General features: G+C 35.6%; 2 protein-coding genes and 1 long non-coding RNA gene across 3 annotated transcripts in view; 2 read left to right on the top strand and 1 right to left on the bottom strand.

Annotated features, from left to right (window-relative positions):
* LOC145516486 (uncharacterized) overlaps positions 1–27,002 on the bottom strand; it is a 42,799-nt gene that overhangs the window by 5,982 nt on the left and 9,815 nt on the right. The window contains exon 2 of the long non-coding RNA XR_014061423.1: positions 26,385–26,469. This is a non-coding gene — a long non-coding RNA (uncharacterized LOC145516486). The remainder of the gene's footprint in view (positions 1–26,384; positions 26,470–27,002) is intronic.
* LOC145516485 (beta-defensin 110-like) lies at positions 10,175–14,856 on the top strand. The gene is made up of 2 exons (XM_081517721.1): positions 10,175–10,229; positions 14,708–14,856. Exons 1-2 carry the CDS (start codon positions 10,175–10,177, stop codon positions 14,854–14,856), a joined length of 204 nt encoding a protein of 67 aa, XP_081373847.1.
* On the top strand, positions 21,363–21,515 carry LOC145517087 (beta-defensin 110-like). Its single transcript, XM_081519347.1, has one exon. The coding sequence runs from the start codon at positions 21,363–21,365 to the stop codon at positions 21,513–21,515; it is 153 nt and encodes a 50-aa protein (XP_081375473.1).

Here is a 27,002-nt window from a genome sequence, read left to right as displayed (position 1 = left end):
GAGAAAAGGAGATTGAAAATGTATTTGATGAAATTATAGTTAAAAACCTCCCAAATCTAAAGAAGAAAACAGATAACCAAGTAGAGAAATCACAGAGTCCCCAACAAGTCCAAATAGACTCATTCTAAGACATATCATTCACCTAGAGCCAGACATCTTGGAATGTGAAGTCAAATGGGCCTTAGAAAGCATCACTACGAACAAAGCTAGTGGAGGTGATGGTATTCCAGTTGAGCTATTTCAAATCCTGAAAGATGAGGCTGTGAAAGTGCTGCACTCAATATGCCAGCACATTTGGAAAACTCAGCAGTAGCCACAGGACTGGAAAAGGTCAGTTTTCATCCCAATCCCAAAGAAAGGCAATGCCAAAGAATGCTCACACTATCGCACAATTGCACTCATCTCACACGCTAGTAAAGTAATGCTCAAAATTCTCCAAGCCAGGCTTCAGCAATACGTGAACCATGAACTTCCAGATGTTCAAGCTGGTTTTAGAAAAGGCAGAGGAACCAGAGATCAAATTGCCAACATCCGCTGGATCATCAAAAAAGCAAGAGAGTTCCAGAAAAACATCTATTTCTGCTTTATTGACTATGCCAAAGCCTTTGACTGTGTGGATCACAATAAACTGTGGAAAATTCTGAAAGAGATGGGAATGAACTGAACTGAAGGTATATCATAATTAAAATGGCAAAAATTAAAGAGAGAAATCAAGTTCCTCCTCCTTGTGAGGACACAGCCAGAAAATGGCCATTTATGAACCAGGAAGTGAATTCCTCACCAGATACCAAATCTACTGGTGCCTTAACCTTAAACTTATAGCCTCCAAAACAGGGAGAAATAAATGTCTATTTTTTATAAACAAACAAAAAAATTCTAAAGGCAGCAAGAAAAAGACAGAGTCATTCATAAAGAAACTCTCTTAAGGCTTTCAGCTTATTTTTCTGCATAAACTTTGCAGATGGAAAGGAGTAGCATGATATATTTAAAGAGCTGAAAGGGAAAAACCTGCTATCTATCCAGCAAGATTGTTATTTAGAATTGAATAAGAGGTAAAGAACTTCTCAGAAAAGAAAATATTAAAAAAAGTTCAACAATACCAAAACTACCCTAAATTTCTTCTCTAAGTAGAAAGAAGTAAGAATCTATAGGAAAAGGAAGATACCACTAGGAAAGGCAAATGTATAGTAAGGGCTGAGGATCAACCACTTCCATATGCTAGTGTGAAGATTAAAAGACATAAAAATTGCAAAAGCCACCATAATTAAAATGAACAGATATAGGACAAACATGAAGATGTAAAATGACACTGAAAATATAAAATATGGGAAAGGAGCATGATTTCTCGTAAACATGTATGTACCCATCATAGGACTACCTAAATGAACAAAGCAAATATTAACTGATGTAAGGGGAGAAATTGACAATAACACAATAATAGTAGGGGCTTTTACATCCCACTTATATCAATAGACAGATCATCCAGACAGAAAATTAATAAGGCAATAATGGTCTTAAATGACACAATAGAATAGTTGGACTTAATAGATACCTATAGGACATTCTATCCCCATCAGCAGACTACACATTCTTTGTAAGTGCACATGGAACATTCTCCAGGATAAATTGTACACCAGGCCACAAAACAAGTCTCAACAAATTTAAAAGGATAGAAATTATATCGAGCATTTTTTCTATCACATAATATGAAACTAGAAATCAGTTACAGAAAGAAAAATAGGAAAAGCTGAAATATGTGGATACTAAAAAATATAGTACTAAAAACCAATGGTTCAATGAAAAAATTTTTTAAATCAGAAAATACCTTGAGATAAATGAAAAGTGAAGTCACTCAGTCGTGTCTGACTCTTTGCGACCCCATGGACTGTAGCCCACCAGGCTTCTCCATCCATGGAATTTTCTAGGCAAGAGTACCAGAGTGGGTTGCCATTTCCTTCTCCAGGGGATCTTCCCGACCCGGGGATCGAACCCAAGTCTCCCGCATTGTGGGCAGACACTTTACCATCTGAGCCACCAGGAAATCATGCCAACACAATTTTTAAAAATCTATGGGATGCAGCAAAAGCATTTATAAAAGAGAAAGTCATAGCAATGTAGGCCTTTCTCAGAAAACAAGAAAAATCTCAAATAAACAACCTAACATACCATTTAAGAGAATTTAAAAAAGAAAAACAAACTAAGCTCTAAGTCAACAGAAAGGACATAATAAAGATCAGAGAAGAAATGAATAACACAGAGACCAGAAAAAAAAAATAGAAAAGATTAATGAAACAGAGCTGTTTTTTGGAAAAGATAAACCTTGAGTCAGGCTCACCAAGAAGAAAAGAGAAAGGACCCAAACAGACAAGATAAGAACTAAAAGAAGCGACAGTATCGATCAATTGTTGTTACTGTTGCTCCGTCACTCGGTTGTGTCCCACTCTTTGGCACCCCACGGACTGCAGCACACCAGACTTCCCTGTCCTGCACTGTCCCCCAGAGCTTGCTCAAACTCATGTCCGTTGAGTCAGTGATATCAATCACTACCACAGAGATACAAAAAAGTCATAAGACCACATTATGAGCAGCTATATTTCAACAAATTAGACTACCTAGAAGAAATGGACAGATTTCTAGACAACATGCCAAGACGAACTCAAGAAGAAACAATTTGAACAGGCTGATCACTAATATCACATCAAAAATAATAAAAATACCTAAGAATAAAATTAATCAAAGCAGTCATAGATCTATAATCTGAAAATTATAAAACATTGATGAAGGAAATTGAAATGATACAAAATAATGGAAAGATAACCTGTATTTTTCAATTGGAAGAAATAATATTGCAAAAATGGTGACAATATCTAAAGAAATCTAGAGATTGGTTGGACCACTCATATTGAGTGGCTCTAAAGGGCAAAGGTATTAATAAATTACAGGCTTTCCATGTATCCCTTATTGAGTCAATACCTAATCAATCAAAATGTGTAGAGATGTGACATCTGTATTAGGAATCAGATATTCTCTGATTTACTTGACTTGCTCTGATACAGAGAAGAAAAATTCCAATGAAAAAATGAGAGAATTTCTTTTCTCCCCTCTGTGGCCTGTGCTTCTTCTTTTAAATACATGTATTTCTTACCTGGATTATTAATTCCATTCACCCTTGTTTTTTTTCAGCTAGAAGCGAAGAGCACTACTCTGTCTTTAATTTGACACGTTCATGTATAATGCTTGGTGGTCAGTGTAAAAATAAATGTGGTGAAAATGAATTTAGGATTGTATATTGTGATGGTTCTACATTGCTTTGCTGCTTTAGACAATGTAAGCCTAAGAAGTATAAATAACTGAAGAGACCTATTCACAGAAAGAGGATCAACATGAATTCTCTTCTCACTACTTCATTACATCTATTACTTCATTCACAGCCTCGTGTTTCTCTTCATAAATCTCTAATAAATAAAGGACTAAATAAAATACATTTCAACCTGAACCATTCATGAACATTGTGCCTACTTGGAAGAAAGAGTCAAGAGCACAGAACAGAGCTTTAAACTTGGGAATAGCAATAGAATGAGAAAATTCCATCATCGGACTACTGTGTTAAATGAAATTCTGGGGACAATTCTATGTTTAATGTGAAAAGCATGCTGTCAATGATTGGTGATGTATATCAAGCATTCATTTAGAAGAGACAAGAGTGAAGAGAGAGTTTATGAGAGATGGAAGGTATGTGTTATCCCTGGAACTAGTGAAAATGGTTGCAAGAGCTTTGAAATGTGGAGTCATTGTAACTTTCCTAGTTATGCTTTTCGTCGGTTTATTGATAGAATTCTAAAAATAAAAATAATTCAAGCAACATAGCCTGTCTTTTGAGAAAAAATAACTCCAAATGGTAGTATAGAAGGCAACTATTTGAATGAAGAAAGAGAAGATAAATCCCTGAAGCTTATGGTAATAATAACAACTTTGAAGTGTTATAATTGCAACTTTTTGTTTTGTGTTGTGTTTTTAAGGAATTTTCTCACATCACATAATTCTGTCAGCTTGTATCAGCATCTCTAATATTAATATGTTCCTTGTATGTACATAATTCTGGGGAAAAAACAATAGAATATATGTATATATGCATGCCTATATGATAAGGCAAAGCTAAGCACAAGAATGTGTTGACTGAAGGATGGCTTTGAAGGGAAAAGATTAGCAGCAGTCTTACTGCATAATCTAGCATAAAGGTTTGCCCTACTGAAGCTTCTAGCGAAATCTAAGAATATTATCACGGCTGTGCGCTTGGCTGGCAGTCCTGATTATAACACAACTTCTAATGTATGAACTAAAGCTTTCTATGAACCAGAAAGCAGGCTCTCAGCAGATACCACATCTGCCAGCATCTTGATCTTGGACTTCCCAGACTCCAGAACTGTGAGAAATAAATTTCTGTTGTTTATAAGGCAAAAAGTATTAATCAATTAATATTAATTAAAATACTATGGCTGTCAAAGGAGAAGATAATTCTTTTTTACAACATTTTTATTGGGGTATAGTTGATTTACAATGTTGTGTTAGTTTCAGGTGTACAGTAAAGTGAATCTGTTAGTTATATATATACATACATACATATATCCACGCTTTTTAGATTCTTTTCTTGTATAGGCCATTACAGAGTATTGAATACAGTTCCCTATGTTATACAAGAGGTCCTTATTTGTCATCTATTTCATATATAGTAGTGTGTATATGTAATCACTTTTTTAAAAAGTATTCAAGGAAAGTATTACATAGGATGGATGAGATTTGGTACTGAACAAATTCCATGAAGGTGGAAAGCATCTATTTTGTTCCCTGGTCTCTCTAGAGGCCAGCAGAGTATGCGACATATAGTAAGAGCTCAATTAAATATTAACTGAATGATTGGATGTACAGGTGGCTAGGACAAAAGATCAAAACTAAATATTTAGGAATTCCTAGTTTATGGAGCAGGAAAAGGGAAAGGTATAAGGTAAGGAATCTTCAGAGAATTCATACAGGTACAGACATGGATTCATGCAAAGTAGAAGATAATTTCCAGGAGGATTTTTGGGCAATGGTGTCAAATAGTACGAATTGACAGAAGATGAGGCCTTCTTTGATAAGGTAAGCATAGCTCAGGTTTCTCATTTTGAAAAGATTCCAAGTGTGTCTGATTGTATGATCTCCTGAGAATTAACTTATAGGATAAATAATAATATTTAAGAGTCAAATAAGAATGTGCAGGGAAACTATTTATCTATGCTTTTATTTCTTTACATTCTGTTATATCTGCCTCATTTGAGGTTTACTGAACAAAAAGTCAATATTAACAATAGAGATAGGACATATCTCAAGTCTCCATGTCTAGTGGCAATTTTATTTTTGAGGTTACATAGGAATCATTATTATTAATAACTGTCTCTTAGCTATTAGAAATGGTGGCAAAACACCTAGGTTGACAGGCCTGGCTTTACAAGAATCAGAATGTTCAAGCACATATGATAATGATAAAATTCACTTATTTAGCATAATCCATATGAAAATGTTTGAATCCACCTTTGGTTAGTGGCCTGAAAATCTTGGAATTCCTATACAGCCACCTTCCTCAATGTCACTATTGAAATCATTTACTAGACATGTATGCCATTATATGGACTATTAGATAAAGCAAGTTGTATTCATGATTTTTGACACTCCCAATTGATGTGGAAATGCAAATTCATATTATTATATTACTCAGAATTTACTATAATTCTTTGTGCTACAACTAGTATTAAATCATTTATAAAATTACTAGTTGTCAGAAAAATGCTGTAGAGAAAATGCAATCTTTTGAAAAATTCCTCTCTTTGTAGTCTGTGCCTATCATTGTAAAGCTGCTTGTCTCTCTCTCTCTCTTTTTTTTTTTGCAGAAGTGTCTTTAATAATAGTCTTCAACTTACTTAAACCTTTAAAGCATTATGTCCAATTGTGTTTTCATTCATTTTCTATTACTGATTTTTTTTAAAAAATTATGTGCCCATTCATTTGGATTTTATATATCCAAGCATTTCTTTAAACCTCTAAATAATGACACTTCTCTCCATGAGACAAGAAAACTCTTTTTTTAAATTTACTTTATTTTTTAATAGACTTTGCCTTTCAGGGAAGTTTTAAGTTCACAGCAAAATTGAGAGAAAGGTACAGAGACTTCCCCCCATACCACCTCCTCCCACATATGCTAGCAACTCCCATTGTCAACTTCCCTCAGGAAAGTGATGCATTTATTATAACTGTTGAAACTACAATGACATGTCATTTTTGCCCTAATTCCATACTTTACCTTAGGGTTCACTCTTGGAATTGTACACTCTATGGGTTTTGACAAATGCATGATGACATCCACCGTTATAGTGTCATACAGAGTAGTTTCACTGCACTAAAAACCCTTCGTTATGCCTATTCATCCCTCTCCTCCTCCATAACCACTCAGTTCAGTTCAGTTCAGTTCAGTCCCCAGTCATTTCCAACTCTTTGTGACCCCATGGACTGCAACACACACGGTTTCCCTGTCCATCATCAATGCCTGGAGCCTGCTCAAACATGTCCATTGAGACAGTGATGCCATCCAACCATCTCATCCTCTTTCATCCCCTTCTCCTCCTGCCTTCAATCTTTCCCAGCATCAGGGCCTTTTCCAATGAGTCAGTTCTTTGCATCAGGTGGACAAAGTATGGGAATTTCAGCTTCAGCATCAGTCCTTCCAATGAATATTCAGGACTGATTTCCTTTAGGATTGACTGGTTTGATCTCCTTGCAGTCCAAGGGACTCCCAAGAGTCTTCTCCAGCACCACAGTTCAAAAGCATCAATTCTTTGGCACCCAGCTTTCTTTATAGTCCAACTCTCGCATCCATTCAGGACTACTGGAAAAACCATAGCTTTGACTAGACAGACCTTTGTTGGTAAAGTAGTGTCTCTGTTTTTTAATATGCTGTCTGCTACTGCTGCTGCTAAGTCACTTCAGTCGTGTCCGACTCTGTGCGACCCCATAGACAGCAGCCCACCAGGCTCCTCTGTCCCTGGGATTCTCCAGGCAAGAATACCGGAGTGGGTTGCCATTTCCTTCGCCAATGCATGAAAGTGAAAAGTGAAAGTGAAGTTGCTCAGTCATGTCTGACTCTTAGCAACCCCATGGACTGTAGCCTACCAGGCTCCTCCGTCCATGGGATTTTCCGGGCAAGAGTACTGGAGTGGGTATGCTGTCTAGGTTGGTCATAACTTTTCTTCCAAGGTGCAAGCATCTTTTAATTTCATGGCTGCAGTCACCATCTGCAGTAATTTTGGAGCCAAAAATAATAGTCTGTCACTGTTTCCATTGTTTCCCCATCTATTTGCATAAAGTGACAGGACCGGATGCCATGATCTTAGTTTTTGAATGAATGCTGAGTTTTAAGCCAGCTTTTTCACTCTCCTCTTTCACTTTCATCAAGAGGCTCTTTAGTTCCTCTTCGCTTTCTGCCATAATAGTGGTGTCATCTGCATATCTGAGGTTATTGATACTTCTCCCGTCAATCTTGATTCCAGCTTGTGCTTCAACCAGCCTGGCATTTTGCATGATGTACTCTGCATATAAGTTAAATAATCAGGGTGACAATATACAGCCTTGACGACTAGCAACCATTGATATTTTTAGTTTCCATAGTTTTGCTTTTCCTAGAATGTCATACGATTGGGTTGGCATCATTGAGTGCATAACTTTTCAGACTAGTATCTTTCACTTAGTAATACATGTTTAATTCCCCTATATCTTTTCATGGCTTGATTGTTAATTTAGTGTTAAGCACTGAATATAATCCCATTATCTGAATATATCAGAGTTTATCCATTTACCTACTGAAGACCATCTTGGCTGCTTCCAAATGTTGGCAATGATGAATAAGCTATTTCAGACATTTGTGTGAAGGTTTTCATGTGGACATAAATGTTCTGCTTCTTTTGCTAAATATCAAGGAGCATGTCCACTGGATGGTATGGTAAGAGTATGTTTATTTTTGTAGGAAACCACCAATTTGTCTTGCAAAATGGCTATTTCCATTTTGCACTCCCACCGGAAATGAACAAGAGTTCTCTTGGCTCCACATCCTCCCAGAGGTTGTCAGCGATCTGAATTTTGGCTATTCAACTAGGTGTTTGATGATAGAAAATTTATTTTCATTAAAGTTGTATTCTATACTTACCCTGCGTTGGTCTTTTTGCTGGGCTCAATTTATCCATGCTATTCCATATCTCACTCCACAAATAAAAATTACCTTGTAATATGCCAAAAATCTAAATATAACAAGCTAAAACACTAAAATTTCCAGAAGAAAATGTAGGTTAAAAGTCTTTGCTTTGTAAGTTGTGTCCTTGATCAATGAAATTGCATGGAAAAAAATCTGATTATTTTGCACACCAATCCTTCTTTAAGAAGATTGTCCCCGTGTGCTACCTGTTGCTGTCCCAATTATGCGTACTCTGCTCTTCACCTTCTATAAACGGACAATCAGGAGCCATATAACTGAGTGCTACAGAAAGGCAAATGTGAAGTGGTACATTTTGTCACTTAATTTAATGGATAGTTGTTTTCAGAGCAAGAGTGTTTAGGGTTTCTTTGACCTGTCTGGCGAGTGAATAGGATAAGGAAGACCCTTGATCTACAGTATCCTTCCTCATTGCCTATCATTCATCTATGGAATCTTGTATGTCTTTCACATCTCATAATAATTTATTCATCTCATCCCTATTATCAGCAGATTGACAGGACAGTGGTTAGAAAAGTTTAAATAACTTAAGAGTTATTGGAGAAAATAGGTCAGGCCTTTTTGAAAGTGTCTCTGATTGAAACTTTCACATTTGGTCTCTTTTGTTGTTTTCGAATTTCCTAGAGATTCATTCTTAAATATTCTAACGCTTGTCGTTCTTTTATCTATACTCATCTATTAAGATTCAGGAGCCTGTTAATGTTGTGGTGAGGTTAGTGGAAGGGGATGCATTCTTTAAATCTGTGATTTTTTTTAACAGCAACATGAGATGATTTGATTAGACTCTCCAAGCAGCTTCACATTCTTTACCAAACTATGACACAGAATCTGACTCTCTGTTTTGCTTTTCTGATGTTTTGTAGAGTGTATGGATCCAGTTTCCTAGAGTAATATGTGGAGGCTTTTAGCAGTATTAGCATACCAGGATCTTGTTGGAAATGCATTTGTTAGTCTCCATTTTAGACCTACTAAATCAGAGATGCTGAGGTGGGGTCTTGCAATCTGTTTTTAATAAGCCCTCTAGGGGATTGAGATGTAACTAAAGTATCCTAGAAACTCTCTTGACTCTGTGATAGGATAGAATCAATTAATTGCTCTGCATGCTATGTAATACTTGCAGCTCTTTCTCACATATATGAAGTAATAGACCTGGGCAGTGTGCAAATTGGATCAGAAATCACCTCTAGTTCCATAAATAGAATTAAAACCATTGAACCTAGAATTGTGAAATCAGATGATTTATTATATGAAATTCATTTCATACTTAAAAACCTATTATGTAATTTTCCATACTCATTAGCGACTCCAGAATGATCATGTTAATTTAAATAATTACACATTATGTGAATCGAAATGTCATTCAACCTCTGTCCCTAGTTCTCATTGATTTCATCTGTTAACCGAAAAGATATCAATAGAAACTTTTAACTCTAATTCCTTTACACTTTAGCTAAAATCCTGTAATTCAGACATTGAGATATAATTTAATACTAAGAGCATTAGAATATTTAGCATTATATGTAACATGTAATAGAGGATTTGTATTACTATCATGTTTTTACTTTGGATTGTTTTAGCAATCCAAACACATATCCTTTGAAGTTCCTTAAAGATTGTATTTTCATGAGAGTCTATTTAGGGTAACACAAGTAGGTTTTACTTTTATGAAAAAATTTAATAATGATTTTTGTGACCCTGTTCTTTGAACATAGCACTATTCAATCAAGCATACAAATGTTCTTGCTATTGGTAAGCCTCAGTAGTTAAAACCACTTCCCAAGAGAATCTATAAATAAAAGATTTCTCTGTTTCCTTATTTGAAAACACTTGACTTGAAAAAGAAGACCTGTTGGCCCTTTTTTCCCTAAGATACTTTTTACCATGAAGATTCATCTCTTTTTCTTTATCCTACTCTTTGGGGTCACAATTCTACCAGGTAACATAGAAATGGTTATGGGCATACTTGTGCTAATGAATTTGAGGAAGCATCAGTTTTTCCTTGTTAAACGTATAGTAATAATATAAGGATTAAAAGATTTTTATGGTTATGCAGCGTGGTACTCCAGATTGAACACTGGAACAGAAAAAAAGACAATAGTGGGAAAACTGGTGAAATATGAATAAAATATGTAGTTTAATTAATAGTATTACAGCAATATTAATTTTTTAGTTTTGATAAGTATACCATGGGTAAGTGAGATAGTACCCTAAGGGAAGTTGGTCTCTCTTATCTTTGCAACTCTTCCATAAATCTAAAATAATTTCAAAATAAAAAATGTGAAATATCTGCAAGATCAATTCATTAGTCTCATCACCTTCATCCTGAAACAGAGTCGATTCTTGCTGAAAAACATATTCTTTTACATAATCAACTAGTAAGTGGTAGATGCTGCAGTATAAGAGAAAGAACTATTTACCTTTTTCTTCTTTTTAAGCTATTTCAGTCTACTTCCAGTCTAGGAAGGCTTTCTTAATATTCTCTCCTTGGTACTACAGGCAAATAATGTCCCTTGTTGGCCTTTCTTAAGATCACATGAATGTTGAGTGTAATAACTTGTACATGAGCTATATTTTTCATGAGATTTTCCCCCTCAAGGATTATCTCTTCACATCAGGTATATAACAAGATTCTCTTCTCCTGAATTAATGTGTAAGTATGAATTGTACAGAAATAGTAAATTTTGGAGTTGGAGAGATCATTGAGTTTTCCCTTCTCCTTAAAGAGTTTAGTTTAAAGTGAAAGAGTGAGCTCAAATCTGCCCAATTTATACTACTGGCACTGAAATTGGGCTCAATTCACTCTCTCAGGAAAATATTCTTTTGTAGTAAGAAGTTGACATTTTTAGGACAAGTGGAAATTGTAATAGAGATGTACGAGAATGAATTAACTTATTCTTTCTTTATGAAGATTATAAAGTCCATCGTGACAATTTTCATTTTTGTCATTTCATAAAAAATTTTCACATAATAAAACTGATAAATTATCTTTTAAAGGTTATAAGTGAGCAAATTTTATATAGGGGCAAAACATCAGGAAAGTGACAAAATCATACAATCAATTGTTAATTTAACTAAGGAAATAACTTCCTCTAACTCCATTCAAAACTTATTAGAAAAAAGATCTCTGAATTTTTTCCATATCTATAAAGGACCAAAAAGAAATTCTATACAGATTCATATAGCTTTTAACATGGGATAAATCTTTTTAAATTTATTCTTTTAATTTCAACATTAGCTAAAATTGGTAGATCACTATGGCAAGTGTTTTTATGTTTTATTGATATCAAGTGCTCCTAATAATGGCTAATATTATTCATTAATTTATCAACAAATTTTCAGTTATGTGTTCTGTAGACTTAGAAATTACATACCACTTGAGGAGATACGGTGGCATAGATTACAACATCAGTTATATTAACTTTTTGTATATTTTTTCTTGTAGTTTCAAAGTGAGACCATTATTATTGTTAATTACACATGTACCAAACTTTTAGAGAAATTCCATCATTAGTAATAAAAATAAAAGTAAAAGAAATATATCAAGATACATATTTTCTTCATAAAATTAGAAAATGTATATTTGAAAATTAGATATTTTAGACAATAATAAAGCAATAAGAATGTTATGTTTCACCTTGTAGTTAACCAACATATGGTGGCTGAACTAAGCTGGATAAAATTAAATGTCTTATATATGACTCTAGAGTTCCTCAGTTGTTTTTTTGTATATCACCTTCAGATGGTGAAAATTCTTACTCAAAATTGAGATACAAAAACTCATTCTTTTCCACTCCAACAGTTACAGATGAAAAAGTGTTTAGAAAAAAATCCTTACATTTTCCAGGCAGAGAAATTTCCACTGAAGTCACTTAGCTTTCCTCTTCATTTTCTAGAGGTTATAAAGGCTCAAGTTCAAAATTCTGTTATTGCTAACAATCACTTTTATTTAAGTCTGCCATTTACTTTGGATATAGGACGGTATAGCTTTGTACAAAAAATGGTAATCATGATTTTCCCCTGTTTTCAAGAAGGTTAATGATAGTCTAAGAAATAAGATAGCAAGTCGGTGAAAACAAAAACAAATTATGGGTTGAATAGATACTTTAGGAGATGTCATGCATGTTTGTAGCTTAAAATATTAAGTAGAGTTTTATATATTGTTTAAAGGAATTCCCTAACATGTGAAAATTCTAGATGCCGGATGAATGACGCTATGAAGTAATCTGTGAGAGCAATAGAGAGATGACTTTCTTGAAATTGATCTACAGAAATTTCAGAGAGAAGATAGTATTTGGACAGTGTATCTAAGGACAGAGACAATATACTTTTGGCTTATCACCACATTGCTAGAATAGTGATTTTCTTTCCTCTTTTCTCCCCAAGGACATACTGATTTATTTTTTTATTTTTTATTGGAATTTAGTTGCTTTACTATGTTGTGTTAGTTTCTGCTCTACAGCAAAGTGAATCCTAATGCGTATACATACACCCCGCCTTGTCACTACAGAGCATTGAGCTCCCTGTGACATACAGCAGGTGCTCACTAGTTATCTATTTTATGCATAGTAGTGTATATGTGTCAATCCGAATCTCCCAACTCATCCTCTCCCCTTTCCCTGCTTGGTGTTCACAGGTTTGTTCTTTATGTAGAACAGTGGTTTTCAATGAAGGGCAGTTTTGCCGCCAAGGAGACCTTAGGAAGTGTCTAGAGACTTTTTAGTTTGTACTACTGGTACTACTGGCATCTAATGGGTAGAGGCCAAGCATACTGCTAAATATCCTTCACTGAATAGGATCACATCCCACAGCAAAGGAGTGTCCAAAGGGTCCATAGTTCTTAGGATGAGAAATTCTGCCCTGGGAGCTGTCACAGAGTTTGATAGGAAGTGAACTTAACAGTTTAATAAATAGATGGATGCTTGCAACGATGAGTATTAGTGATCCAGGGACACAAGCTTGGGGAATACTCATATGTAGAGGTGAGAATCAGGAAAAAGAAAACAATAGTATTTTTAGAAAAGTTAAATAAAACAAGGGGAGAAAAAGGGATGTGGTCAGTTTAGGATGGCATATTGGACAATGGGGTTAAATGTGACAGAAATCTTGTCAAAATGAGCGTAATTCAAGTTTCTATCACTGGCAAATCATTTATGGGCTTGATAATAATAACTCCCCTAAAATTATTGAATGAATAATGATACTTAGAAGTTAGTTTGTAAACTGTGCAGAGTAACTTTTTTGACTATGAATTGTGTCATAGTCTGCATTGCCTCAGTAATAGTGAGAAGACAGCTAATTTTTAATAGAAGAGCTAGGTTTTATACCAGCTATTTATACCAAAAATATAGATAAAGAATTTCCAAGTCTATGGACCCACTGATAAGTATCACCACTCACCACCAACTGTTGGAAATATAGACAGAATATCTAGACCGAAAGACCTGGACTTTAAAGGAATTATTGGACACCAAACCTTAATTAATGACAAAAACTAGTGGCAAGATTTATTTGCTTTCATGCCATGAATATACAGTAAATATTTAAGCCTGACCTTAAAATTTAGGATTCTCCCATGCTGTTAAAAATCATGTTATGGCCAAAAATGAACCCATATTTTACTCACTCTTCTTTTTTAAAAAATAAATGCTGACATTAAACATATGTAGAAGTTCATTTCTTTAGGGGGAAGTAAATCTCAAGATATACAACAGAGTTGTAGAAATTCAGACAAACTGTCTAACATTGCGTCTCCTTTCATTAAAAAAAAAAAGAAGTGAAATCAAGCTGCAATAGAAATCTCTAGAAGGAGAATTCACAAAGCACAATTACTGTGCTTTGCTCCATTGTGTTCAGTCTAAATGTGTGTAAGGGTAAGAGATAAATTATGTGGACTTTTATTGTTACTTGGAACTATCCTACTGTTGCTATTCAGTCACTTGTAAAAAAGCAAGTTGGCACACCTAACTGCAGTCCAATACACTTTTTGATTTCCAGGATTTACCTTCCATCAAAGGACAGTGCATTCACTTAAACTTCCTCAGTAAGAGTTTCACAGTCATAAATTAGAAGGAGGCTTCTTCTTTTGTCCTATTCTATGCTCTTTTGCAGGCTTTCCTGGTGGCTCAGATGGTAAAGAGTCTGCCTACAATGCAGGAGAGCCGGTTTCGATCCCTGGGTAGGGAAGATACCCTAGAGAAGGGAATGGCAACCCACTCCAGTATTCTTGCCTGGGGAATTCCATGGACAGAGGAAACTGGCAAGAAACAGTCTACGGGGTCATGACACAACCCCATGTCTGACATGACTGAGTGAATTCCACATCACATGCTCTTTTGCTTCTCAGATATTCTCCTTTTAAAATATGAGTGTGTCATAGTTAGATTGCTAATTTCAGTCACTGTTTCCCTCTTACAGCAAGAAAAAGATTTCCACACTATGGTAGCATGGATATGAGGAGAGAGTGCATAAAAGGTAACGGTCGATGTAAAGCTGAGTGCCATATATCTGAAGTTAGGATTGCTTACTGCATAAGACCTGGAACTCATTGCTGCTTGCAGAAGTAAAGATGCCAGAAGAAAAGAAAGAAACACATGCTCCAAGAAGAAGGGACCAGTATTACTGTCTTCCTTCACAGCCTTTCTGTACATCCTTCCAGGCCTGTGTATCACTATCGTGCACAAAGAATTAAATAAAATTTAATAATGAACCATTCAGAAGTGGTTCTATGTCACACACGCATCTGGTGCCTTTTATTTTCTCTTGATCTCTGGGTACCAGAAACAAGCATGATTTATTTTACGCAAGTTCTTCAAGAACTATTCACATTTCTATATGCCCTGTGCTAGTTGGCATAAACAATGTTGGAAGAAACCCTAGGTCAGAGGTAGTGACCCATCTTATTTCTGAGATACATTCCTCCATGGAGATCTGCTGTTATTTTATTATTAAATGGTGTTTATAGACTATCCCATGGAAAGAAGTATAAATCCACTGAATGTGAGATACAGATCTCTCAAGCGTCTCCTGAGAGAGACAGAGGTGGAGTAAGAGAATGGGAGAGTGTAAGAACAGAAGAGCAGAGGAAAGTCACAATCACTCTAGTTTCTACCCATTTGTTTATATAGTGAAGAAAAAACCTGTATCAGGAGAATGAAGAGGGAGTGTGAAAGGAAGAAAATAATTTCATAAAAGAGAATTCTGACCTAGGAAGTCAGAAACTATGACTAACAGCTGAACTCAGCTCCTCCATCCTGAGAGGTGAGCCTGTCTGAGGAGACACAGGCAGCAGATGGAAGGAGGTGGGATCTTCCACCTTCAGCTCCATTCTGCCCGACTTCCTCTCACTACCTCCTCTGAAGGTCCAACAGTAGTTTTCCCCACAGTCCTCTCAACAATGCATACATATCATACATTTTCTACTCAAAACATGCAAATTCTTCTTCTTTTATGCTTTTAGGAATAAAATTTAGTAAGTTGTATCAACTCAGAATTCTTTTTAAAAGAAATCATCAATACCACAACAGAATAATAAAACAGAAATTTCCCTTCCTCCTAAAATAAATAATCCTTTGATCATTCAACTAAAGAAAAAAGAAATCTATTGAGTGGAGACTTATGTACCGGACTTGGACTCAGAAGGATACAAATATTTCTAGGCCCTAGCTACTCTCTTGATATTTTTACCATTGTGTCTCCTCCCATATTCTAAATGCAAATACGAGATCTAAGGGTCTACGTGCATACTGAACATTATCTATTACTGGAAAATGCATGGAAAATCATTTTTCCCTATTTAGATAAAAATTTCTAGATATATTTCTTCCATATAATTTTTAGTTTTAATTTTATTTTAAAGTTGAATTTATTTTTTAAAAATAATTGTTTTAATAAACATGAGCTCCCATTGGAAGTCATGTCTGACTCTTTGTGACCCCATGGACTGTAGTCCATGGAACTCTCCAGGCCAGAATACTGGAGTGGGTAGCCATTCCCTTCTCCAGAGGATATTCCCAACCCAGGGATCAAACCCAGGTCTCTCACATTGCAGGCGGATTCTTTACCAGCTGAGCCACAAGGGAAGCCCAAGAATACTGGAGTGGGTAGCCTATCCCTTCTCCAGTGGATCTTCCCGGCCCAAGAATTGAACCAGGGTCTCCTGCATTGCAGGTGATTCTTTAACAGCTGAGCTATCAGGGAAGCCCATGAGCTCCCATTAGGAAACAATTGTTTGCTAGGCATACATTAGAGGCTTACCTGCACTCTTTCACATTTTAATAACTTAAAATAGACTGTTTAATTATGTTGCCTTGTGGTGTAAATATCTTCAAAAGTATTTTTACAACATTCATTTCAAAAGGCTTTCTCAACCTTAGCACTATTGATATTTTAATCCAGACAATTCTTTGTTGTGGCAGCTGTCCTGAACTCTGTCTTTAGCAACAAGATTTTTCTCCCCACTCCAAGTCTCTATCATCAGATGCCAATAGCACCCTTTCCCCTAATTGTGACAACCAAAAATGTCTATCTACATTGTTAAATATCTCCTTTAGGGTGCAAAATCACTCATGGTTTAGAGTCGTTTGTTTATAATTAAGCATTCTTTCTCACAGATATGTAAAGATAGAAATAGAAACCAAAAAAATCAGCGGTGTTTTCAGATAACCAATAAACTTCCTATGTTTTATGAGACCAAATATCTATGTTTTTTATAAAAACAAATATCTATTTGCTTTTATGAGAACAAATTAGATATTTATGAGAACAAGTATCTATTGATGATTTCTTTTAAAAAGAATGCCATTACAAATGAGCTAGAAATGATGATACATTGATGACTCCAGAAAAAATATTAGCCTAACTTTTGAACAGTAAATATATCAGCCACATGAAGAAGGATATTAGTAAAATTAAATGCTTGAGGTGAAAGTTTAAGTATTATTTACCACCAGATACTGGGTCATCATTACCTCAAAACCTGTAAAATAGAATTGAGAAGCCTAGTATACTATTAATATGGAACAAATAAGAATTGAGTTTTTTAGTGACCAGCAAGAAATGGTAGATGGTGAGAGGTTTCTTAGAAGACATTTGAGGCATTTCTGAACATGCAGTAGCCTGTGCTAGTAGCAAGTCCATCTTTCAGTTCCAGATAGAGAAAACCGAAACCATCTAAAGTTTTTATTTGGTCTCTCCTTGTTTAATCCCGTGTATATTCAAGCTGCCAGCCTCTGCCTTCAGAACAAGGAAAAAAATGTGATAATCTTGAAGAAGGTAAACCCATGGGTATCAAGTATGAAATTAATATTCTTCCCTGCAGAAATCTTTTAATTGCATGTGATATAAACTGAAAATTCTCTAGAATTTAGTGAAGTTCTACAGCCAGTTTCCTTAAAAAGAAAGAGATGTCACAGATTATTCATATTGTCTTCAGAATTTATTAGCAAAAAAGGAAATATGCTTATAAATGGGGTAGATTTCTGGTAACTTTCTTGCTCATGCACTGTAATTTTCATTACATTTATTGGCCAAACAGCTAAATAATCTCAAATTAGTTAGCTCTCCAGAGCTGAAAGTTTACATTTTCTCCTCCTTTGGCCCAGAATCTAAGTTTCCATGACATTATGTATTTCCCTTTATTTTTAGTTTCCTGTAAGTCCCAATTGGCCTTGATGAAATAGACACCACAGGGTATCGGATATTTTTGCTGTTATTCAGTAGCTCAATAACACTTCAGTTAAATTCAGTTAAAAGCATCATGTTGAAAACATCAAATTCAAGGGCAGGACTAGGAAAAGAAGAATTACCATCCAGTCCTGATATCATGCATTCAAACCCAATCTATCTCAGAATTTATTTCACCTCAATGTCCTTGGGCAAGAACAAAATCTAATTCCAATTAGTGATTTATTTAGACAGCATCTGATTAATGACTTGTTTCTTCCCAGGTATGATGTCATAGGTTTTAGATTTGAAGATTAAAAAAATTACAGCTTCTGTCTTAAGGCACTCATTTATTGTTTACAAACTTGACTGTTAAGTACTATTCAATTTGATAGAGTTAAAAAATAAATAGCACAGGGGATCTGCCCCCAAGAAGATCAACATCAACTCATAATACTGACAATAAGTGAGTTAGATTCTCCTTCCTCACGCCCTCATTTGTTTACCAATTCAATAAATACTCGTTGAGAACCTACTGTGTGTCAGCCTTAATGTGATAAGATTGGGACACATCAATAAACAACACAAAAATCCCTATATTTGTGGAGCCATATTTTAGAGGTAGAGAAAAATACAAACAGTACACATAATATATAAGCAAATTATATTAGAAGGTAATAAAGTAAACAGAGGTAGGGACCCCAAAATGCTGTTGGGCTGTAGTAATTTAAAAGGATTTTTCAGGGGTCCCTTATTAAGAAGTTGAGATTAGAGCAAAAAAATGAAAAAGGCAAAGATGTGATCATAGTAACATCCCTGAGATTTGTGAGAAATGCCATTGAGGCAAGGCTGGCTGGGCAAGGGTGACTTAGGAGGAGAGTCCTAGGTGAGCTGGTCAGAAAGGAAATGTACATACAGATTAGTCGGAGCCTTGCAGGAACTAGAAAGGATCTTGCCTTCTATTCTGAGAGAAAGCCAGTGGATTTTAGCCAGAGGAAAAACACTCTTTGAATTTTGTTTTAAAAAGACATCTCTGAAGTGCTTTCATGATTAGGAGGTATTGAAATAATATGGTTGCATATAGTGATAGCTTGGTCCAGGGTGGTAACCAAAAAAAAAGAAAAAGAAAGACAGTGAGGAATGGTAAGATTGCGGATATGTTAAAAGTAGAGTTAGTCAAATTTTACGAGTTTTTTTTTTTCCTATAAGCTATTTTCTAATCTATCTCTTTCTATTCTTGACCAAAATTCTTGAAAAGCAGCCCAGACTCATAGCCTCCACTCTGTCAAATCTTGTCTACTCTTCTCTCCAATACATTTACCTGTATCAACTAACTGAAAATCATCTTGCTAATATTATAAATGTCTTCTTAAAAGCAAATCCAAAGGCCTATTTTAACTCTTCATCTTGCTGGAATTCTACATGTGGCTGGGATTGGTCACTATATTGACAATCATTAACTGACTTCCCCATTTTAATAGTCTCTTGGATGCCATGGCCTCTAGTCTTTCATCCCTGAATATCCTTTCTTCTTGTTTTCCCAAGATTATCTTGTTTATTACAATGATTTCTTCTATCAAAAAGTATTTTTCTCAATATTGTTCTCAAACCACAGAGCTGTATTTATTACTAGTTTAGGACTTATATATTTTGCTGGTTTCCAAAATTTTTAATCTTGATATATCTGAGCAAAAAATCATCTTAAAGACATTAACTTTCTCCTAAAAATTCCTTTAAAATACTGCACTTAACGGTTAGAATATATAAGTGACAGACCAAGACTGGTCTTGTGAATTTCCAGCTCATAAGAAGGAACACCGCTCAAACTTTCCAGGTTCATTAAGGTCTGGTCTATGTTTAAAGATCACCTCTTAAACTGAGCAGGATATCACAAGAAACTCAATTACCCTAAATACAAACCCTGGCAAAATAATTCACTATTTCTAGGTTGACCTTGAGTCATCTATTTAATTACTCTATTTTCCTTTTCCTCATCTACAAAATGAGCATGACAACAATATATTCTTTGTGAGGTTGTTATGAAGACTAGAAAATGAATTTAATATATTTTAATCAACATGGATTTGACGGATTGACAAGATATTAAGGTCTCAGGAATATTGATTAGTTTAAAAAGTAATACCCTGGCAAAAGATTTTCAGAAAGCTAGGAGCATCAACACACACACACTATCAGGTGTAAGATGGACAGCTGGTGAGAAGTTGCTGTGTGGTACAAGGAGCCTAGTCTGGAGCTCTGTGATGGCCTGGAGGGATGGGAAATTTTAACGCATTATTCTACTGTATTTTTTCTGACACACACATATGCAATATTTAATGTTCAAAATGTATGTGTGGTAGCTATGTTTATTACATTCTGTAGAGCAGATGAGTGGATGATTTATCCAAGATAAATAAGTAAGTGAAGGAAAAGAAATAAGCTTGACCATCAAAGTATCTTCTAAAGCATTCATTGCTTTACAACTGGCTTTTTAAATTGAATTTTTAAGAAAAATAAAATCTTAAAGTACCAAAAATATTTGCTTCTGTTTAATATAATTTAATGTAGGAATACAAAGCTGTGAATCTGGAATCTCAAAACTTCTTTCTCTGCATTGTCCCAAATGACTCACAACAAACTAGGAGGCTATCGGGGGGGCTCCACTTTCTACTAAATACTTAATGTACAACAAAACTGTTTTTCTATGTGCATCTATAAATGTTTTAGTTTTTAATAAATTACTGTATGAGTATTTTCATGCCTACTGTGTTCCAGAATATATATATATCAAGTAAGAGACAACAAAGAATCAGAAGAAACCATAACTCTTATATAAGGGTTTATATTTTGGCTGCAACAGTAAAGTATTGCAACAAATGTTCAAGAAAAATACGTATAATGAAGTACAAAATTGTGTTATGTAGATGTTTGTAGGAACATATCCATTTGCTCTGGTATAATGAAAACAATTTCAATTAAGAGTAAGATCTGGAATTGACAAAGTATTGAACAAATGATACTGTAAAGAAATAAGAATAGGTTTTTAAAAATGAGAAAACATGAAAATGAAAATTATAGGCTTTTTAAGAACTATAAACACCATCTTAACGAAAGTCTGGGAAAGTCAATCTGCTCTTAATAATAAAATAAGAAAAAAAGGAGAGCAGGAGCCCCTAGGAGCCACCTGAAGTTTAATACTGATGTGAGCTGTAAGATAAGGTAAAAGGTATATATAAGTAAAGTGTTTTTATCTTGTTTATTGTTGGAAATAACTGGTAAATTGTGTTATAAAACAATTTTACATCTCAAACACTCCATCTCCTATGCACATGATCTCATGACTAGAACAGGTTTTCTTTTACCCTTGAGTAAAAAGTCCCCCCTATGAAAAATTAGATTGATGTCTAAGATGTCTTTCTTGATTGCAGCCAGAAGTGAACTTGAACCAAAGTATAGATTAAAGAGATGCCAAGACGTGAAAGGAATATGTAAACCATTTTGTGATGATATTGAGTATGATTATGGATATTGCATTAAATGGAGAAATCAGTGCTGCATATAAATGCTGGAAATCAGAGTACAGTTGAACATCAAAGTCTGGAACAAAGTTGCATCCTATTGACCCAAGAGTGGGTGAAAAGAAAATGTTTGCAGTATTGAATGGAAATATGTACTTTTGAATCTTCAATACCATTATTTACACAAATAAAAATAATCTGCAGTCTCTAACATGTTTATTCTTTGCGCACTTTCTTTGTATTTCAGATAGAGGAACATAATAATTCAGCAAGGGAACTCTCTAATTGTGCTTATCATCTCATTTTGACCACTTTTGCTACTATAGGAGCTAGGAAAGAAAAGATATCATTTAGTTTAACAAGAGATTATTAATGTCACATACGCTTGTGTGCTTAAAATTATTTAGGCTACTTTGTCTGAAATACTTAAATTATACTGTTTACATGGATGTTGATATATCTTGTGACTCCATTTAATCAAGACAAACACTAATTTCTGGACTAGCCACTTCAAAGGTGGACATATTAGCTGTCAAGCAGCAAACAGAAGCCACACCAGGGCCTGCAGGGAACAAGAGAGACCTGTAGGCTGCAAGTTTGAAAGTAGAATGGCTGTGGCCCAGTGACACATTGTTCAAGAACTTTCACCCACATAGTTATCATGTTTCCACAGATAGCTATGAAAGCTGGAAAGTTAGTTTTTTTGGTTTGTTTGTTTGTTGGCCAGGCTGCACAACACGTGGGATCTTAGTTCCTGGACCAGGGTTCAGACCTGTGCCCCCTTACATTAGAAGTGTGGAGTCTTAACCACTGGACTGCCATGAAAGTCCCTGGGGAGTTTGTTCAAAAACAAGAGTAATGAGGTTTTCTAAATTAAAACTGGAGATTCAAAGATACAAAAACCCAAACCCATTACCCAGTAGACTACTCAGGAATCATTAACAAACTTAACATCCTTGAAGACTGTTAGGCCTTGGATGACTTAATGAAGTTCTTCAGCTATCATCCTGTTAATAAACCAAAGATTCAATGATCTTCTAAGATTTAGAACTAAACTATGTACCAAACAGGTAAACTATAAATACAGATATGTATGTCCCTTATCCCAAACTCTAGTGAGCTTCAGGTATATAATATCATTGTTTCTTGCTTTAAGAAATCTCACCAGCTGCAGGACTTTGAAATTTGTAATGTTTTCCTTCTTTTTAGCACATGTTTCTTTAATAAAAGGAGCATATTTATTGGAATTTTTGTTGAAACCTATTGGAAAGGTGAGACCCGAAATGGAAACACTCTTTGCCCAAGGCTCACACAGCCGGAAAGTAGTAAAGGGGCATTCAGACTCATTTAGTCTGTCGACACACCCTATGCACTGGCCTAACAGACAGCTTGAATATACCCATCCAGTTCTCCTAGGCTTGGTGGGGAGAAAAATGTGCGTTGTTCTGCATTTCAGGCATCACTTAATCAGAGCAAGAGAAGTGATGAGACATTGTCCAAATGGAAGAAATAGTGTAGTCAAGTTTGTGCCTGACAAAAATGGAGAGAGTGACTAAATCAGTGGCATCAGACGTGGATAAGCATCAGAAAAATTTAGGCGTATGTGTTTGAAAGTGCGATATTCTGAACCATACCTGTGAATTACAGAATGAGACAGTTCACTGGTGGTTCCAAAGACAGTGTGTTCTTTAAGTCATCCCATTTGATTCTAAACATTATGAAGTTCAGAGAACCAGTGATTCACATAATCCATCTATTGTTTCTGAGCACGAATTCACCTTTTAATTTTAGATTCAGTCATTTACCATTTACTAAAGCTTAGCTTTAGTGCTATGTTATATACAGAGAGAAATTAGAGGAGCTCATTATTGCCTTTCAGAAATTTGTTCATTCACAGATTCATTGATTCTAGTGTAGTGAATAAGAACGTGGGTTCAAGAATCATTCTGCTTTGGTGTCTAACGTCAGCAATGGTAGTTACTAGTACAGTGACTCTGAACAAGTTATTAAATGAATGCCTCTAGTCTTCATTTACCTTCATGTGAAATGATAACAGTAAAACATGGCACAGTGATGACAGCAGTATCTACCTCATAAGCTTGCTGTTGTGTTTAACTGAGATAATATAAAGTGCTCAGGTGGTAACAAATATGTAGCAAATATTCAATAAATACTGTTACTGGGCATCTAGTAAGAACCAAGTCTTTGGCTAAATATAAAAAATAAAAATAGAGGGACTCCCCTGGCTGTCTAGTGGTTAAGATCATTTATTCTGAATGCAAAGGGCATGGGTTCCATCCCTGGTCAGAAAACTAGATTCCACATGCCATCCACAGCCTGACCTAAAACATAAAATAAGTATATTAAGATTCAAGTTTCTAAAAAATTAATTAGTTAATGAAATAAAAATAGTGGAGTTGTAAAGAATATGTATACAATCTATATACTTTTCAGGACATTTCTTTCACCATTGCCCCTTATTCAAGCCATATTTAGTGTGATAAGTCATAATTGGGCTTCCCTGGTGACTCAGACAGTAAAGAGTCTGCCTGCAACGCAGGAGACCTGGGTTAGAACCCTGAGTCGGGAAGATCCCCTGGAAAAGGGGATGGCTGTCCACTCCAGTATTCTTGCCTGGAGAATTCCATGGACAGAGGAGCCTGATGAGCTATAATCCATGAGATCACAAAGAGTCTGCCGGAGAAACTAACACTTAACAAGTCATAATTACTTATTTAAACATAAGAAGACAAAGCATTCATTCCCCTCAATCATTTTCTACAACCAAAGAAAGGAATAAAAGTGGGTAATAACCCTTTATGAATTGGTCTCTGATGCCTTAAGATTAGAATTCTGACATTCACTTTCTCAGAAGTGCCATTTTCTAAAATTTTCTAGGTAGATAATAAATACTGTATTTGCTGTTACAACTTTATTTCTGAAGAGAAGGGGATGACAGAGGATGAGGTGGTTGGATGGCATCACCAACTCGATGGACATGGGTTTGGGTAGACTCCGGGAGTTGGTGATGGACAGGGAGGCCTGGTGTGCTGCAATTCATGGGGTCACAAAGAGTCGGGCACGACTGAGTGACTGAACTGAACTGAACTGAGGTGTAAAGAAATGTGTTCAGTGAGAAAAGAAACTTCAACTGAGTAAAATTTGAAATAACACACAGAAATGGATCACATGCAAAATATGTATGAATGATTAATAACTATTGTGACTTTATAATCCATAAGTTAAAATTCGCTTAGACATAAGTAGAGAAAGCAAGTAAAAACATGTAACATACAATCATTACTCTGTTTTCAAAATTAAAGTGTAATGTTTTGATTACCACATTAATTTCCTTAGCTTAAGATAACTCACAGATACATTAATACCAAAAGTAGTCAATGTATTTGGATAGTTATAGAATTCTTTCTTTCCTCAAACCACCAACTTAAGTGACACTATTACAAACAAAGATATTAGGAGGAAGCATCAGTAAGGACATATATTTCCATTAAGTACTGGCTAAACAACTATATGGAGAAGGAAATGGCAATCCACTCTAGTATTCTTGCCTGGAGAATCCCAGGGATGGCGGAGCCTGGTGGGCTGCCATCTATGGGGTCGCACAGAGTCGGGCACGACTGAAGCGACTTAGTAGTAGCAGCAGCAAGCAACTATTAAACTATGGTCACTGGAGGTAGTTACAGATTAATATTACTATGTCACTGTATAAAAAGGTCAAATAGTAATGGGCTCTGCTTACTTAGCTGTGGCTTTCTTTTATATTTCCCTTGATGGCTCAGTGGGTAAAGAATCCACGGGCAATGTAGGAGACACAGCAGATGCAAGTTCAATTGCTAGGTCGGGAAGATCCCCTGGAGGAGGAAATGGCAACCCAGAACTCCAGTATTCTTGCCTAAAAAAATCCCATGGACAGAGGAGCCTGGTGGGCTACAGTCCATGGGGTCACAAAAGAGTCAGCCACTACTGAGTGACTGAGTACACACTATTCCTTAATCTATAAATTTAAATGCCCTTTCCCCTTACATTTCCATCCTCTTTCCTACCACTCACCTTTTGTTTATAACACAAAACTGTTGCCCTGAGCTCAAGGATACTTCTGAAAGTGTGAGGGTAGACATCTGCCCACACACTGAAAGAGGTCATTGTCAACTGAATCATTAAGATAAATATACCCATTGTACTAAGATTTACTACTACTCCTAGTAGTCGTAGTAGTATTGATTAAGCAGAGACTTTCACACTACAAGAAAGTGTGGTATAACTGCAAGCAAATTCTCAACACCAATTCTTTCATGTGTAATTTTTTTAAAAATGTTTCACAAGTAATAAGATAGCACAAAATATACATTCGTCGCTTCAGTTGTCTGATTCTGTGTGACCCTATGTACTGTAGCCCGCCAGGCTCCTCTGTCCATGGGATTCTCCAAGCAAGAATACTGGAGAGGATTGCCGTGCCCTGCTCCAGGGGATCTTCCTGATCCAGGGATCGAAACAGCGACTCGAGTCTCCTGAATTGGCAGGCAAGTTCCTTACCACTAGTGCCACCTGGGAATACATTTGTTAGACTATAAAATTTGTCACCAAAATCAAGACAAAACACAGTAGCCAATGGACATTGATCATTTTCTCACCAGACTATATTTCTAATAGCTATCTTTAAGGTTGGTTTACTTTTCAAAGTTTATATCATTGTCTTTAGCACCAAATTATGGCTTACTATAAAATAAAAGCAACTAGGTGCACCAGAGTTCTGCGTGACATACTATTTTTGACTCATCTCATTGACAATATACAATAGTTTCCTCCACTCTTTTGAACAGCAAGGAAGATTCAGGTTGGATTAGAAAAGATATTTTTTGGGATGAAAGGAAAGAACAGTTTACACTATTTACCAGTGTCTAGATTCTCCTAAAAGTAGAATTCCCAGGGAGTGTCTTTATTTTTTTCAAAGCTTCTGCTTCCAGAAGGAGTCTTCAACTGTAAAAATAAAGGGTGAGAACAAGTGAATTGTAACATTTCTTTTACCTGGGTAACCACAGGTTTTCATTATTATGTAGTTTCCTTTGAATTCTAAAACAATCATTTTTAGGTGATTTGGGTATTCAGTAATAATAATGGTTAGGATTATTGATTCACAATGTGCCTGCAGGCTCAGTCACTCAGCCTTGTCCGACTCTTTGCGACCCTTCGGACTATAGACCACCAGGCTCCTCTGTCCATAGGCTTTTTCAGTCAAGAAAAATGGGTTGCAATTTCCTCTTCCAGGGATGTTGAATTTCAGTTTCACTACTAACCAGCTAGCTGGTTGACTTTGGGGGAGTTACTTCAATCTCTGTGTTTGTATCCTTGTACATAAAAATGAAGCTAAGTATTGTACCTACTTCAGAGGACTTTCATAAGGCTTAATATTAGTTTATGCAAGTTACACAGAATAATATTGTTCAGTGGCTCAGTCATGTCCGACTCTTTGCGACCCCATGGACTGCAGCATGCCTGTCTTCCTTGTCCTT

The sequence above is a fragment of the Giraffa tippelskirchi genome, chromosome 8 (genome assembly GCF_054371585.1).
Source record: "Giraffa tippelskirchi isolate mGirTip1 chromosome 8, T2T-mGirTip1v1.2.pri, whole genome shotgun sequence".
In the NCBI taxonomy this organism is placed as follows: domain Eukaryota; kingdom Metazoa; phylum Chordata; class Mammalia; order Artiodactyla; family Giraffidae; genus Giraffa; species Giraffa tippelskirchi.
The sequence above is the reverse complement of the archived record's forward strand: the minus strand, read 5'-3'. Positions and strand labels throughout refer to the sequence as shown.

Excerpts from the sequence above, each read along its gene's own strand:
- LOC145516485 (XM_081517721.1), top strand. The coding sequence starts at position 10,175 with ATGAAGATTCATCTCTTTTTCTTTATCCTACTCTTTGGGGTCACAATT. Across the intron at positions 10,230-14,707 it reads TGGGGTCACAATTCTACCAG|CAAGAAAAAGATTTCCACAC; the intron begins GTAACATAGAAA and ends TCCCTCTTACAG.
- LOC145517087 (XM_081519347.1), top strand. The coding sequence starts at position 21,363 with ATGTCTTTCTTGATTGCAGCCAGAAGTGAACTTGAACCAAAGTATAGA.